A 17098-nucleotide genomic window follows, 5' to 3' on the forward strand; every position below is an offset into this window, starting at 1 on the left:
TGTCGTTTATTTAAAAGCTACTGAATGCAACAAGACACTGCCAATACATTTCTGTAGCAACAACATCAGAACATCAATTGGAATTGAAAACATCTAAAAATGTATTGCATCTATTTGTTAAGGTCCATAGTAATATCAAATCTCAAATTGTTGATTTATTTAAGAACAAGTTTGAAGTTTTTTGTTTGGAACATTTTCTTTCATTAAAGAGTAAATTCAACATAAAAGAACACAAACCACATGCATTAAGCATCTAAACTAAAAACGATTCCGGTGCAAAACATCAGGATTGGCTCATCTTTAACAGTGCAGTTTGATTGACTCTGGAAGTGTCTGCTCAAGAACTCTGCTAATAAAAATCAAACAATGAAATTGCAATTAGAAATTCTGTTTTTTAATTAGTAACTTATCTATAGAGTGGTTCATTTATAATGGTAATAGCTATATCGCTATTATATAAACAATGTGATTTACACTAACACTATTTCTAGGGTCAAATACATATTATTTTAGGCTTCATGTGCACCTGTTAGGATGGCTCTCCTCATTTGCTGCCTCAATCTTCTCTTCCAGCTTGTTTATACATTCTACAGAAAGAAAACAAATAGGGCTTCATCCAGTTAAACATTATTGGGCTTTGAAGCTTGTATACTAACCCTTGAAAATAAGCTAGAAAAAGATTTCTTTCCACACACCTGCTGCTGTCTCTATGTAGTCCGCTTCTGGACAACCTAAGTCGTCTCTCACATCCCCCTCTCCTTTTATGTCAGACTGAGCCATGCTAGACCAAATACAGATGAATGTTTGATATGATTTAAGAGTAAAATATCATTCGGAAGACATATTTAGTCCTATTTACAAAAATGTAGACACTTCCATGCTGGTTTTTGAGAGACTGTTTGCATGGGGCTTCAACACTCACAGGGACCCTGGGTCTGTAGTGGTTCTTTGCTCTGTGGCTCTCTCCAAAAGCATTCTCTGTAAATCCTCATCAAGGGTGGAGCTTGCCCTGCAAGATTTCATATGGCATTTCAAAGCAGAATCATCTTCGTTTTAGTTTTAGGAAAAAAAGACATACTAAATTTAAAAAAGTAAACAGTAGTCTATTCTAAATTTTAATTAAACCGCATTCAACAACCGCATTAACTCCCGAAAAATACAGGTAGTGACAACCGCATTTACAGAAATTCTATGCAGTGTGTACTGAACTGAACTGAACAACTAGTTGCTAATGAGGTATTTAAACACGCAACAGAAATATGTCTTTGTCTGTATGTGAGATGCAAGAAAATAACAGTGATACAAGTGTTAACCTTAGCACATTTTGACACAGGGCTAGTTGCACTTGCGAGCCCTGCAGTAAAGTGTCAGTGTTGCCAGATCTTCATAGAAAAAACAACAACAAAACACAAAAACACCCAAATGCTTTATGTTTTATAACACCAAAATATCATATATCTCATATCCACAGCAGACCACTATATTAACCTCATAAAGTGCCTAGCTTTATGAGCTAAGACCAAACAGCATGCCTAAAAGCATTTGTAAATATGAGGACATGGCAACATGGCAAGACGGCACACTCTAAAGCAGCCACCCGAGCATAAACAAAACATAGCACATCTATCAACTGTAGTTTAGTTAAAATCGACAGACAAAAATAGTCTTAAGAGATACCAAAAGGCTAAATTCTTACTCCCACAGGACGCCAAAATGTTGCTATGGTTACAAACGCGGGAGTGACTGCTGTTCCATTCACACATGGTACACGATCCCCTGGAATTGATTCCATGGGCAATTTTTATAATCACCTTATTATTATAAAAACCATACTATATTGTCTTTAATGTCAAATACTTACATTCACGCAATTACTTTAATCAACATTTTAAACGGTTGTGAATAACAATAGACTGTTTAAAATTGTATCCAAATTATACACGTAGAAAACAGGAGTTCACAGGGCTGTGATGTTATGACAAAACATTATTGTAGATGATTGCTTTTTATATTGTAATAACGATGGTTTTTATTTCATTTTGGGCACGTCACATTCTGGCTTCACAGACAAACAAGACGGTCCATGACGTAAGCCTAGTCTAGCACAAGTTATGCAGAAACTCCCGTTATAATCACTAAAGCTACAAAATTATTTTTTAAAACATTTTTAGTTTATCTGCACTGTGTTGTTTATGATGAGGGAATTTGTGAGAGTGCAGACTAATGTAAGCGCCTTTAATTGGCCAATGCATTCCTAAGTTGAACAGAAACACGTTTGATTGGTTATAATGCTCAACGCTGCACAAAACAGTGCGTGAACGCACTCTGATGCAGTGTGAGCGAATCTAAGTGTAATTCCGCAAATTGACACTTTCCATTCATTTTCACATTTCATATTAATCGTGATAGCCGTAATATGTTGTTTAATTGTGCAGGAGCATTTTTTGCCCCTTTGTCTGAAATGTATGGGGCATTTTTGTTCATTTTGGTTCATTTGTTTCCATCAGTACAGTAATTTTTAGTTCAAGAAGCCGTTTCGCTCTGACATATGTGACCCTGGACCACAAAATCAGTCATAAGGGTCAATTTTTTTTATTTATTTTAAAAAATGTATTCTAAATAAGCTTTCCATTGATGTATGGTTTGTTAGGCTAGGACAATATCTGGCTGAAATACAATACACTGTTCATGGAACATAATCTTTATTTAATATCCTAATGATTTTTGGCATAAAAGAAAAATCAATCATTTTGACCCATACAATGTATTTTTGGCTATTGCTACAAATATACCAGTGCTACTTTAGACTGGTTTTGTGGCCCAGGGTCACATATGTCACTTTTGTCCTTTTTTGTCATCGCTGTGTCATAAAGTTTACAAACAGAATGGTAAATCCCTTTACTAAGGCCAAGTACTAGAGGTTTTACCTCTCAGTTTCATCAAGGCTGTGACTCTTATCGCTTTTCTGTGAGTTTGCATTACTATCCATACCAGCAGGGTTGAGATCTGGATGCTGGTCTGCAAACACAGAAACACTATTTCAATTTCTCATTTAAAATAATAAAAACACAGCACTACTGCAGATCTGTTTTACCATGTGTCTGACATGGGTTTTCACCTTCACATCCTTCCATCCTCTCTGCAGTGTGTTCATCATCAAACACCTTTTCATCAGAGGATTTTTGCTCACACTGATGATCAGAATCTGACGGGTCGTCACCTACTTCCTCTCCCTCCTCACCCACATCATTATTCTCTGCAGGAAACACAAACAAACATTCTGACATCACTCGTCATACATCTCATAATTAAGTTTTAGAACACTACTGAAATAAATAAACAAACTGTCATACCACTGGTCCCCTGGCTGGTCTCAGCGGTCTGTCTGGCTCCAGAGCTGGCAGTGGTAAATTCTGCATTACCACTGGAGGCAGAGTCTATTTCCTCCCTTCCATTCTTAGAGATGTTGATTATAGCCGGAGACTGCAGGACGCTGGACACAGAGGCATTTGTCTGAAAAGAGAAGTAGAATATCAATATAAATGCTTTAGCTGTGTTATACTGATGCAAAAATAAGATAATGATACATTTAGTTTTATCAGTTGAAAGCTTCTACAACAAAACAACAAGCATTTGTGTATAACATAAAGAAGTTGCTTTACTAAAAAAGCTTTAAGTGAATTTAATATTCACAATATTAAAGATATTTGACCGAACCTGCAGAAATGATGGATGGATAGACAGATAGATAGATAGATAGATAGTTAGATTATAGATTATATATTATAACAATTCATTGACTGACAGTGCTGCTGTCTCCTGCGCTGGCTGTGGCGTAAGTCTCTGTGCAGACAGTATGGGATGGAGCACTGCCCCATGGCGACGTGTCCAACAGGCTTTGGAGGTGAGGGAGGGGCTCAGTGCCAACTTGCACATCTTTAAGGTGTGTCCTACGGCCTGCTATTAAACAGTGTTAACAATCAGACAAAACTGACCCACACAACATATCCTAAATCTTCATTCTTTTGATTTAACACTTTACCTTTTGGGCTACGTGGGGTGCTGTTACAGGGTGGATGTCCCCTGCTGTGAGGAATGGGTGGGGCTTCAGCTGACTCCACCCAGTCTTGGTGATGGGCTGGTGAACAGGATATGCTGGAGAGGTCTGCAATCTCAGCCAGATCTGGCAAACAACTGATCGAACAAAATGACCAAAACACAGAGTATAGACTCAACCAAAGGAAGTTGTCATTTTTAATGAAAATGTTAAACTTGTCAAAACAAAAGAACATTGTTATTTCAATAAACAACATTTTGTAAGCCTTTATTCAGTTATTTATTTATTCATGGTAGGAATTTACCTGTGCACTGGGGTAATGGATTCAGACTCTTTTGAGTCCTCATGAGCAAGCTGGTATTCTAGATAACAATAAGGGTGACATGAAGGTTCTAAATAAAAGACAAGTTACCCATGAAGCTGGCAATACTATGATTACAGGGTGTTTTGATCTTCATACCACTTAGGCTATTTTCAACAGCCTGTTTTCCCTCTGCTGGAGATGTGCTGGGTCGACACACCTCCACTGTGACGTCCAACTCGTCCTCTGAACTCAGTGACTGAGAAATAAAGGGTGGGTGAATTATACCTCCTTTATTCTTTAAGGCATATGCCTAATCTTCTGACTTTATTGTGTTATTTATAGGGGTCATCGGATGCAAAATTCTCTTTTACATGTTGTTTGAACATAAATGTGTGTTGGCAGTATGTGTACACATCCACCCTATAATGATAAAAATCAGTGGATCTTTTAAATCCCTATAAATCATAACCCCTTTGTCAAAACAAGTCATTCTCTGATTCTTGGCTGTGTGATGTCACACAGACCAAGGCCACTCCCACGGACTGACACGGCCGTTTTAGCATAGAACCGCCCTGAGCGAGCTGTAAACAGTCCCCCATTATTTTGATGCCGGAGCAGGAGTAGACAAGAATGTCTCCTAACCGACTGAGGCATTTTGTTGTTGGATGTAATAATGAACATAGCAGTCGTCACTTACTCCCGACATCTGAGCTGCTATAGATACAGTGGATTGCTTCCTTTTTTGAAGGGAATGCGCCCTTCCGATCTACCTAAATGCATATATGTTCGCACAAATCGTGATCCAGCTTCACCTACAGAAGAAGTGAGTATAATGTCTTTTTATGAATCTTTGCAAATTGTCTTTTGTAATAATGTGGTAGTTAGCAAGTTCCGCTGCAAAATGCGGCTAAAGTTTAGTCTCTTAGAGAACGGCTGGTCACCCCAAGGAAAAGAGGGGCGGGGTGAGTAGAGCTCATTAGCATTTAAAGGGACATGCACTAAACGGCTTGCTCTGAACAGACCTGTTTTTGACAAGGTAAAATGGGTGTTGTTTTACACTACCATTGAGAAATTTTAACCAAAGTATGTTACAGACTTTTCGTTTAAACCCTAAAGAATCATATCAACTTGTGGAAAATGGGCATCCAATGTCCCCTTTAAAAAGTGTCCTAAAAATAAATAAAAAAATGTCTATTTTCACCTGAGAACGCTCTTCACCAGACGATGCACGGTTGGACAGGTGATGTTTGGGTGTGTAGAACATGCTAGATTGCTGTGTCTGTGAACAGTCTGAACCATCTGAACTTCCCTCATCCTTTTGACACAACATACATTAAAGGTACATATTTAGCATTTTTATAGCAACAGTCATGATTTAGTTTTAAATGTCCATTTATTAAACTCTCCCTGTCCTATTAAACAGACGATTACACAAAAAGCTGTTTTTGTTACTGTACATTTAAGAGTTCTATATGGAAAAAGAATGCTAAATGCTCATTTGTAAATGTCGGTGGGTGTTTTAATGTGAAAAAACATTAATGAACAGGTGCAAAACAAATATAAAGGTCATAGTATATCACCTCAGTTTGGCTTGTAGCCTCCAGCACTCCACTGGTCACATCAAAAGTGTGATTGATAGTGTGGTAATTTGTGCTCTCCTCACTATCACTCTGAATACCTGATATCAAATAGCAAACATAAACATATTTTTAATCATTTTAAACAAAAAGGTTTGGAATTTAAAGGGACAGGGCTTGATAAAATTACATTTAAACCACTGATGTCATATGGTGTCATCTACTTTATTTTAACAGTGTCCTTACTACATTTCTGGGCTTTGAACAAGTCATTTGAGTTTCTGTCTATGCAGGGTCAGAAAGCTCTCAGATTTCATCAAAAATATCTTCATTTGTGTTCCAAAGATGAAGGTCTTACAGGTTTAAAACGACATGAGGATGAGTAATTGATGACAGAGTTTTCATTTTTGGGTGAACTATCCCTTTAATTAGGGCTGCATGATATCTGGCATGCGACATCCAATGCGCATCTTGTCAGTAAAGCCAGTTCTGTAATCAGTAGTATATCTCCCTTACGTGTGCGCTGCTCTATCTAAAAGCGTACACGTGATGGAAATATACTACTGATTACAAAACCAGCTTTACTGACAAGATGCGCATTGGACATTGCATGCCAGATATCGTGCAGCCCTACCTTTAATACTGAATTTAACCATCATTTACTCACCCTCAAGTTCAAGTTCCAAGCCTGTATGAGTTTCTTTCTACTGCTGAACACAAAGATATTTAAAGAATGTGGGTAATCAAACTGATGCATGAGAGTCAGTAAACGATCACATTTTTTTTTTTAGGTGAATTATCCCTTTACCAGCAATATCAGGTACAGCTTTATTACCAGCAAAACTCTTGAAGAGTTGCTCCAGATCAGTGCTTTCCTGGGTCTCAGATTCCTGGTAGCTGTTCACACTATGTCTGTCCTGTAGGTGGAGCTCTTGCACCACGCCATCCTCACTGTCACTGCTGCCGAAAGCACTCAGGGGTGACCCCAAATGCCCACGTGTCATTAGGGCCACCATTTCACTAACATTACCTGCACCGACACAAACACATCTCCTCTTAGACAGTCTTTGAACTGGATAAATGAGATGTATGAAGATAGTGAATGGTGTGTTTGTGGTCTCTCACTGGTCCATGAGGGTTTTGTTTGGAAATGTTCTTCAAGAGATTGGCATGTGCCATCTCTCTGGGTCTCAGACAACCCAAGCTGCACATATAACCTAAAAAGAAAAAAAATGTATTTGCTTTTTTTTTGTCATGTTTTTGTCTCTTTGTTCATATATATATCCTTCCTGTTGTTGCCATCCATCTATAGCTATAATAGTGTTTTTCTACTAACGGTCTTATACTGTTGTACCTCTCAGACTTTTGATGTCCTGTCTGCTGCTGTCCTCTTTTTGTTGTTTCAACTCTCTTCAAGTCTCTTTTCTCATCCTGTAAGTAAAGTTTTTTTCCTCATATTTTGTCTATATATTATTTATATCACCAGGCTAAAATGACTGCTATTGTTTTGTTTTTTGCTTGCATCTGATTTTTGTTTGTGGTATTCTTCACTAATTCAGGTTACTAATTTGGGTACAACATATATACAGTGGGGCAAAAAAGTATTTAGTCAGCCACCAATTGTGCAAGTTCTCCCACTTAAAAAAATGAGAGAGGCCTGTAATTTTCATCACAGGTATAACTCAACTATGAGAGACAAAATGAGAAAAAAAATCCAGAAAATCACATTCTCTGATTTTTAAAGAAATTATTTGCAAATTATGGTGGAAAATAGATTTTTGGTCACCTACAAACAAGCAAGATTTCTGGCTCTCATAGACCTGTAACTTCTTCTGTAAGAGACTCCTCTGTCCTCCACTCGTTACCTGTATTAATGGCACCTGTTTGAACTCGTTATCAGTATAAAAGACACCTGTCCACAACCTCAAACAGTCACACTCCAAACTCCACTATGGCCAAGACCAGAGAGCTGTCAAAGGACACCAGAAACAAAATTGTAGACCTGCACCAGGCTGGGAAGACTGAATCTGCAATAGGTAAGCAGCTTGGTGTGAAGAAATCAACTGTGGGAGCAATTATTAGAAAATGGAAGACATACAAGACCACTGATAATCTCCCTCGATCTGGGGCTCCAAGCAAGATCTCACCCCGTGGGGTCAAAATGATCACAAGAACGGTGAGCAAAAATCCCAAAACCACACGGGGGGGCCTAGTGAATGACCTGCAGAGAGCTGGGACCAAAGTAACAAAGGCTACCATCAGTAACACACTACGTCGCCAGGGACTCAAATTCTGCAGTGCCAGACGTGTCCCCCTGCTTAAGCCAGTACATGTCCAGGCCCGTCTGAGGTTTGCTAGAGAGCATTTGGATGATCCAGAAGAGGATTGGGAGAATGTCATATGATCAGATGAAACCAAAATAGAACTTTTTGGTAAAAACTCTACTCGTCGTGTTTGGAGGAGAAAGAATGCTGAGTTGCATCCAAAGAACACCATACCTACTGTGAAGCATGGGGGTGGAAACATCATGCTTTGGGGCTGTTTTTCTGCAAAGGGACCAGGACAACTGATCCGTGTAAAGGAAAGAATGAATGGGGCCATGTATCGTCAGATTTTGAGTGAAAACCTCCTTCCATCAGCAAGGGCATTGAAGATGAAACGTGGCTGGGTCTTTCAGCATGACAATGATCCCAAACACACCACCCGGGTAACGAAGGAGTGGCTTCTTAAGAAGCATTTCAAGGTCCTGGAGTGGCCTAGCCAGTCTCCAGATCTCAACCCCATAGAAAATCTTTGGAGTTGAAAGTCTGTGTTGCCCAGCGACAGCCCCAAAACATCACTGCTCTAGAGGAGATCTGCATGGAGGAATGGGCCAAAATACCAGCAACAGTGTGTAAAAACCTTGTGAAGACTTACAGAAAACGTTTGACCTCTGTCATTGCCAACAAAGGGTATATAACAAAGTATTGAGATGAACTTTTGTTATTGACCAAATACTTATTTTCCACCATAATTTGCAAATAAATTCTTTAAAAATCAGATAATGTGATTTTCTGGATTTTTTTTCTCATTTTGTCTCTTATAGTTGAGGTATACCTATGATGAAAATTACAGGCCTCTCTCATCTTTTTAAGTGGGAGAACTTGCTCAATTGGTGGCTGACTAAATACTTTTTTGCCCCACCGTACACACATACATCTATATATATATATATATATATATATATATACACACATTTCAATTAAGTGCTGTTCTTTTGAACTTTCTATTCATCAGAGATCCTGAAAAATTGTAACAATAATATCAAGCAACCCCAACCCCCAAAGTTATTAATATTTTTTTTTTATGTTTTTACATATTATAATTTTAGCATTGAAAAAAAAAAATCACTTCATCTAATGCTGTGAAATTAGTCTGACATACCTGTACACTACTAGGATAGGATGTGCTTTCAAAGCTCTCATCTTGAGCTGAGCTGTACTGACTGACCTCCTCATCTGCATTAATGGTCTTGGGTATATAATTTTTGAACGGTGGGCCCACAGCCTTTCCAACACCATAACTGTGCTCTTTTTCCATGTTCACCCTCTTCACTACAGCATCCACCTCATCAAAGCATGGGGCGCCCAAATGGCCTGACTCCACGTTATCCAGACTCTGCTCAGCTTGCTGTAGAAGAACCTGAGACACTTTAAGGTTGAGAACAATGGAGCCAGTATGCTTTGAGATAGAGCGACTGATTTCCAGATCCTTGTCTGTATCACTATGGGTAGAACCAGATGGCTCAGAGAGTGGAGCATGATGGGTAGTTGGCCATTCATTGGAAGCGGTGATGTCACTACGCGAAACATCAGAGTGGAGGTCATCAGTGTCTGTGGTGGACTCCTCTGCTTCTTTATAGATTCTTTCCAGGTGACGCTCCCGGATCTCATTGTGTACTGCAGTCCTGCAGTGCTGATATACTAAGAGGAATAAATAGGACAATCAAACTATATTAATGTTTTACATTTCATTAATGTTCTCAACAAGACACTTTCTCACAAAAGCGATCGTTCTTAAAGGGATAGTTCACCCAAAAATTACAATTCTGTCATTTTTACTCACCGTCAAGTCGTTCCAAACCTGTAAGACCTTCGTTCATCTTTGGAACACAAATTAAGATTTTTTTAAGAAATCCAAGAACTTTCTGATCCTGCATTGACAGTAACGCAACTGACACGTTCAAGGCCCAGAAAGGTAGTAAGGTCATCATTAAAATAGTCCATGTGACATCAGTGGTTCAACCTTAATTTTATGAAGCTATGAGAATGCTTTTTGTGTGCACAGAAAACTAAAATAATGACTTTATTCAACCATTTCTTTTCATTTTTGGGTGAACTATCCCTTTAACAGACACTTTCTCATCATTTCCTATGCATATAACAGTTTTCCTAATCATGACTGGATGGAAATCTCACCAGATTTATCTTGCTCTCTCATCTGATTAATCTCAGTATTCCATCCAGCGATGCTCTGAAGAGCCGACCATGAGTGCCATCCACTTCTCGTATTCTCGCTTCTAATGTCCTGTTGTAGATTAGATTGCACGATTTACTCTCATGCTGATAAATATTACTGGAAAAACCTTTGCATTCCCTTTTTTTGTACAATGCATCCCTAATAATTTAACTTACTAATTTTATGTTTTTCTATCATGTCACCCACTAACTTTTTTTAGTGCACATCCATAATATGAACACTGATACAGACTGATGAGACACTGTAGCAGAAACCAGTGTACAAACCCTTATATAACAACGGAGATTGTAGCACAAATCGTGCAGGCTGCTGGTTCTCTGCTGGGCTCTGTGCTGGAGGCCCATCTGCAGAAACTGGTAATAAGGCTCAGGCACAGCAGGATTTGCTATCAGAGCCTGACCGGCCTCCACTGACCGTTTTATCCAGCGTGGGTCTGTGGAGCCCCATGGCACAGAATCTACACAAAGTAGTATAACTGCTTTACAAGTTGCAAACTAATAAAAACAAAACAAGATCTGTTACACAAGCTCTAGAGTTTACATCACATGCATGAAGGTACCTGTATAGATCTCCTGTATAAGGGCGCACACACTATACAGATCAGCTTTTCCTGTACATGCTCTACATCTAATCACTTCTGGAGCTGCCCAGTTGATCAGGCTGAGAGGCAAAGGAACAGGTGGTGGGGCGTAGGGACTCATTCCCTCACTGTAAGTGGAAAAGAGGGTAAAGGCATGTCAAACAACTAAAGAAAATGACATACTGTTTCTATGATGAATAGAAGCCATTTAATTTTAAATAAATAGAGTCTGTATATACAGTTGAGGTCAAAAGTTTACATAAACCTTGCAGAATCTGCAAAATGTTAATTATTTTACCAAAATAAGAGGGATCATACAAAATGCATGTTATTTTTTATTTAGCACTGACCTGAGTAAGATATTTCACATAAAAGATGTTTACATATAGTCCACAAGAGAAAATAATAGTTGAATTTATAAAAATTACCCTGTTCAAAAGTTTACATACACTTGATTGTTGATTCTTAATATTGTGTTGTTACCTGAATGACTCACAGCTGTGTTTTTTTTGTTGTTGGTTTAGTGATAGTTGTTCATAAGTCCCTTGTTTGTCCTGAGGAGTTAAACTGCCCGCTGTTCTTCAGAAAAATCCTTCAGGTCCCACTAATTTGAACCCTTTCCAATAATGACTGTATGATTTTGAGATCCATCTTTTCACACTGAGGACAACTAAGTGACTCATATGCATCTATTACAGAAGGTTCAAATGCTCACTGATGCTCTAGAAGGAAAAACAATGCAGTAAGAGCCGGGGGTGTAAACTTTTGAAAAGAATGAAGACCTGTACATTTTTCTTATTTTGCCTAAATACCTTTTTTTTTTCATTTAATACTTCTGTTCAGAAGCTACAGAAGATGCTTACATGTTTGCCTGAAGACAAAATAAGTTACATTTTTGTTTTCTTCTGAAGCATTAGGTGTATGTAAACTTTTGACCTCAACTGTATTTTATATGTGTGTCTTTTGCGAGGACACGTACCTGGGCACAATGAACCCTAGGCCTGAAACCTTGGCAACTCCAGGGTGCACTATGAGTACAGTGTGTGAGGAAAGAGCACGGAGCACCAGAGATCGGCCATGCAGGTACATTAACACCTCACACACCTGTAGCACCACTGATAACAGGTCAACCAGCTGTAGGAGAGGAAACTCATCCCGCTGGAGAGTGTAGAAATAAACAATGAACACAGTTTCAAATAAAACCACTTTTTAGTCATTTATAAATCTTTTTGAAATATCAAATATTACCCTTTGGTGCAGCATACTGTACAGGGACCCCACATTTACTCTCTCATATACCAGCTTTGTGGTGTCCAGGTCAGCAGACAAACTCACAGCCATCAGCAGCAGCAGGTGCGGGTGAGACAGCTGACTACACAGGACATAATAGTAACCATAGTTACTGCACAGTGTATTTAGATAACAAATAACAATGCAGGAAAAAAAATAGTACCGGTTTTGAATTACATGAGTATATGATGACAGTGTCGAAAAACTCCCATCTCATGTTCTCCCTCAACTTAGAAATCGTCCTATATCGCTGTTTTACTTTTTTTGATAAGGGTGTTTGATCTTCTTTGCATGTTCATGTTGCAAAGACTGAGTCGGTACTTCTGCAGCGATGTAGGATGATTTTAAATGACTTTTAAAGTTGAGGGCGAATATACGATTGGAGTTTTTCGACATACTCTAACTGTCTTGAACCAGAATACACAGAGTTCATGGAGAGAAGGCAAGACGAGCGGTTGAGATTAAAAAGTATTTCAATTGTATTTTTTTTAATGAAAATAACTGATCGTTTTGCTAGATATAATACCCTTCTTCCTCAGCTGGAATCGTTTACAACCACATTTGGGATTGTTAGAAGCTGCATTTAAACTGCATTTTGGAAGTTCAAAATCGGGGCACCATAGCAGTCCATTACATGGAGAAAAATGCAGAAATGTTTTTCCTCATAACATAATTTCTTTATGACTGAAGGAAAAAAGACATGAACATCTTGGATGACAAGGGGATGAGTACATTATATGTGAATCTTTGTTTTGGAAGTGGACTTCTCCTTTAAAGGTAACTAAACTACAGCTAAAACTAAAAACCTAATAAAACATATATTTTTTACTTCAAATAAAATAAACATTAACTGAAACAAAATTAAATATTAATTTATTTTATTTCAGCTAGTTGGCACGATTTCTTATTTTAATTTTTATTATTTTTTATTTTTAGTTGATATTCCAAATAACTGAAACTGAAATATAAATACATAAAAACTGTACATACATACTATAAAAAACAAAACAAAATAATAAAACTCACAATTCTCATTTAGTTTCACTCAGAAATGCATAACATTACAGAAGTGCATACACTGCAAAAAATGTTTTATATTATCCACAAAATGATACATTTTAATAATTTAAATAAATTAAGGTTTAATAATCTAAATAAAGTTTTAGAAATAATAGTCTTTTACATATGTTTACTGTAGCTTTGAAAGAGTTTTCATTTTCTTACCAGCAGTACTCTTGCTCAGAAATGAGCAGATCCAGAAGACCATCACGTTCTTCACATTGTTGCAAAACATGATCATGCATCTCTTTAACAGTGACACGACAACCTTTCCAACTGTAACTGAGGCGCAGTTAAACAAAAAAGGAAATGCTGTATATTCATTTAAAGGGATAGTTCATCCAAAAATGAAAATTCTGTCATTAATTACTAGGGCTGTAACGATAATCGCACGATGTCGTGAGGCGCGTTTAGTCAATGAAGCCGGTACTTTGATTAGTAGTAAAGCTCCATCACGTGCGTTCAGCTGGAGCGGCAAGTAATACACAGAGCCGTAAAGCACTGACAAGCTACGCCAAAATCGCGCGCAAAATCGAATCGCGATTTTGGCGTAGCTTGTCAGTGCTTTACGGCTCTGTGTATTACTTGCCGCTCCAGCTGAATGCACGTGATGGAGCTTTACTACTAATCAAAGTACCGGCTTCATTGACTAAAGGCGCCTCACGACATCGTGCGATTATCGTTACAGCCCTATTAATTACTCACCCTCATGTCATTTCAAACCTGTAAGACCTTCGTTCATCTTCAGAACACAAATTAAGATGTCTTTGATGAAACCTGTACATTCTTCTGCTTGTAAACAAGGCGCAGCGCATGCCTGTTCTACGTCAGCAGTATCATACACGGTTTAGAATGACATGAGGGTTAGTAATTAATGACAGAATTTTCATTAATTGGATGAACTATCCCTTTCAATCTGTCCTTTGGCTTCAATGCATATTCATAAAAAGGTCATGACTTGATTACAGTGACTTACTTGGTCATACGTATGAAAGATCCACACATAAAGGAACTGAGAGGCTCGTCGTTAGCTTGAACTAAATCACCGTCACTTATCAAGGGCACAGAAGCAGCCAATCCCAGACTCAAACTTGGCTTCTCAAAGCATAACTGTTATGATTACAGAATAACATCTTAACAACAGCTCAATGTGATTAATAGCTGTCAAAGCAAAAGTATATTGTGTTTAGTAGCTTTGGTATGCTAACGGGAAGAGGAGTGTTCATTTTATAAATCTTCATAACTGTAGTCTAGGATTTAGAACATGTTTGTTCATAAATCTGAAAACAGATATGTATATTACTAAAAATGTGATGTTTCTTTAGTTTTAATCTTCTCAAAATATTTGCAAGAGAAAGAATTGTTTTCACAAACCTTTCCATAGCCAAAACACTGCATCATCATATCAGAGGCAGACATGTTATAATTTATTTTATTTTCATGAATGAGCCCAGATGCCCTAAAGAGAAGGACACATACAAAAAATGAATTGTACTTTCACTTTTACTTTCTCAGCACACTGTTCTATGTCTTGTTTTTCTTTCTCTTTCTCTAAATGACACTATAACTGAAGGTTGGAGTACACTACAACTTCCCTTTTTCCCTTAATTTGCATTCTGGTTCTGCCTAGCGATTTCAAATTTTTGAAGAGAAGAGCTGCAGATCTTACCAAGGTCGCAAGAGCTTGAGCAGGGATGGAGAGCTCAGCAGTGTCTTTGAGGAGGTCGGGGTGGTACGCGCATCCCTGGACAGATGTGTTTGCAACAAACTCTGCATTTGAGACTCGCATCTCTTCAGAAAAGCAAGCATCTGTAGATAGAGAAGAACAAATGGGCTAATGGTGTCTTTAAACTCCAGTAGCTGCATATTGCATTTTTTGATACAGAACCAAAGCAGCATCCAAACAGTAAACACAGACCTTCGGACTGTTCTCCTGAGCACCTGCCTTGGCCCAGTCCTTCGGCATCCGGCCCTGATCATCATGGAGACGCAAGTCCCCACCAGCATCCAGCAGTGAACTCAGCAACCAAGGATTACAGGAGAAAACTGCAGCATGGACGGGGGTACTTCCATCATTACAGCGGCTGGTGGATATGAACATCACACATGAAATAATATGCTATTTTCACATTTAAACCAACTCCATGGGTGACTATGGGAAAGTTTTGGCCTTACTGATTTGGGTTTGCTCCACACTGTAGAAGCTTCTCTGCTACACTGGCAAAACCGAGGAGAGATGCACAAAAGAGTGGTGTCTGTCCAAGGTGATTCATACTGTCAACTCCCACTCCTATGGAAGATGTAATATAAAAAGCATTAATGAAACATGTACAATAATTGTAAAATACACTACAATTGTATTACACAATACAAAAATGCCCCTGATGTATGCAAACCTTTCTTGAGAACTTTCTCCACTTTTGCTACTTTCTTCTCAATTGTGTATCTGTGCAGAAGAGCTGATAAACCTCCACCTTTCACAGTGCCCAAGAGCACCGGACAGGGCATTGGCTGAACCCCTGTCATGATGCAGATGTCCCATGGATCAAATTAGAGAAGCAACCAGAGGGTTTTCCCTTACCTAAAAACGAAATATTTTTAGTTCAATAATTTTAGCACAGCAAACCAAAGCATACATGTTTGCTGTTTACTCACTAATTACAGTTGGCTGCAGTCAGACAATTGGAAAATAAAGAGAAAACTAACCAGCGAAGACATACTCAGACATAAATTTAAATGTACACAACATGCGACTAACGTTATGCTAGGAAGCCGACACAATTAGCCCAAGCTCGTTTAATATGAATATTCATATTTACCGAACTGTAATTTACCCGTTCAAGTAGACTTCAATTGACCTTTGCTAATTAAAATTACATTTGAAATGGAAACCAGTTTTTGAAATAAACAAAGATGGAATTCAAAGAAGTTATTCGATATTACGCATTCTTGAGCTTCGCGCGTTCACGATTCCGATTGACGTTGGGAATTGGCGGATGGATACAATTGGACGGATCTTGAAATATCGACATTTCAGATTATTTTTTTCCTCTAGAAATTGATACTAAGTGTTTTAACTTTAACTTAGTTTCAACGTGAAACTGACGTACATTAAACATTTTAACGCGAGAATGTAATTTGTAAGCAAAAATAGTGTAGGATGCGCACTATGGACCTTTATCGCGCCGGAATTGAACACCGGAAGCGCTTGTCGAAGCAGTGTATCGATTCTTCCGGTTATGTATATTTTTCAATATGCTGTAATCACTAGTTGAATAAAAGCCTGTTAAAATGAGCATCTGCAGGTTGATTTCAAACATCGGACATTTTCAGAGACAGGCGAAGAAATATTGTGATGATTACTGTGCACAGAATTTTCCAAACGCAACAGAACTTGTAGTTTTAATCCAACGTACCGATCTGAGAAACCCATGGCTCATAAACATTCGTGTGTGTGACCTGATGAATAAACTCAGAATCAACATATTTATTTATTTATTTATTTATTTATTTATTTATTTGTATTAAATTTTAGTCTTTATTCTGTCATTTTTCATTCACAGTCATTTCACTGTATGCAATTCACCTTTATGCCAAAATTTTTAATTAATACTCAAATCACGCTGTCAACGCGTTATACTGTCTAGAATAATTAGCTAAAATGTTCAACAGTGTTATTTCTTTAAGGCAACGCCCGCGCATTCATTCATCAA

At 38.1% G+C, this 17098-nt stretch overlaps 1 protein-coding gene across 6 annotated transcripts; it reads right to left on the reverse strand.

Moving 5' to 3' along the window:
- Positions 1-4: 4 nt before the first annotated feature.
- LOC127172487 (uncharacterized) lies at positions 5-16404 on the reverse strand. 6 transcript variants are annotated; one of them, XM_051121769.1, is made up of 31 exons: positions 16220-16403; positions 16041-16053; positions 15782-15966; positions 15561-15675; positions 15304-15469; positions 15055-15194; positions 14760-14844; positions 14362-14495; positions 13551-13667; positions 12285-12408; positions 12016-12194; positions 11016-11164; positions 10723-10913; positions 10396-10504; positions 9362-9900; positions 7293-7369; positions 7064-7155; positions 6774-6968; positions 5942-6039; positions 5563-5676; positions 4518-4617; positions 4362-4419; positions 4043-4194; positions 3806-3960; positions 3354-3513; positions 3095-3256; positions 2928-3018; positions 923-1009; positions 696-781; positions 527-587; positions 5-349 (listed from the first exon to the last, which is right to left on the reverse strand). In XM_051121769.1, exons 3-31 carry the CDS (start codon positions 15909-15911, stop codon positions 301-303), a joined length of 3915 nt encoding a protein of 1304 aa, XP_050977726.1. In that variant the 5' UTR covers positions 15912-15966; positions 16041-16053; positions 16220-16403; the 3' UTR covers positions 5-300. The 6 variants fall into 6 exon arrangements, with proteins under 6 accessions (XP_050977726.1, XP_050977729.1, XP_050977725.1 ...); XM_051121772.1 differs by lacking the exon at positions 16041-16053 and having other exon boundaries at positions 3806-3957; positions 16205-16404; XM_051121768.1 differs by lacking the exon at positions 16041-16053.
- Between the last annotated feature and the right edge of the window lie 694 nt (positions 16405-17098).

This window comes from Labeo rohita, chromosome 10 (genome assembly GCF_022985175.1).
Source record: "Labeo rohita strain BAU-BD-2019 chromosome 10, IGBB_LRoh.1.0, whole genome shotgun sequence".
NCBI classification, from domain to species: Eukaryota; Metazoa; Chordata; class Actinopteri; order Cypriniformes; family Cyprinidae; genus Labeo; species Labeo rohita.

Excerpts from the sequence above, each read along its gene's own strand:
- LOC127172487 (XM_051121768.1), bottom strand. The coding sequence starts at position 15,911 with ATGACAGGGGTTCAGCCAATGCCCTGTCCGGTGCTCTTGGGCACTGTG. Across the intron at positions 15,676-15,781 it reads GGAGAAAGTTCTCAAGAAAG|GAGTGGGAGTTGACAGTATG; the intron begins GTTTGCATACAT and ends CATCTTCCATAG. Across the intron at positions 13,668-14,361 it reads TCTTTCATACGTATGACCAA|TTACAGTTGGAAAGGTTGTC; the intron begins GTAAGTCACTGT and ends ACTGCGCCTCAG.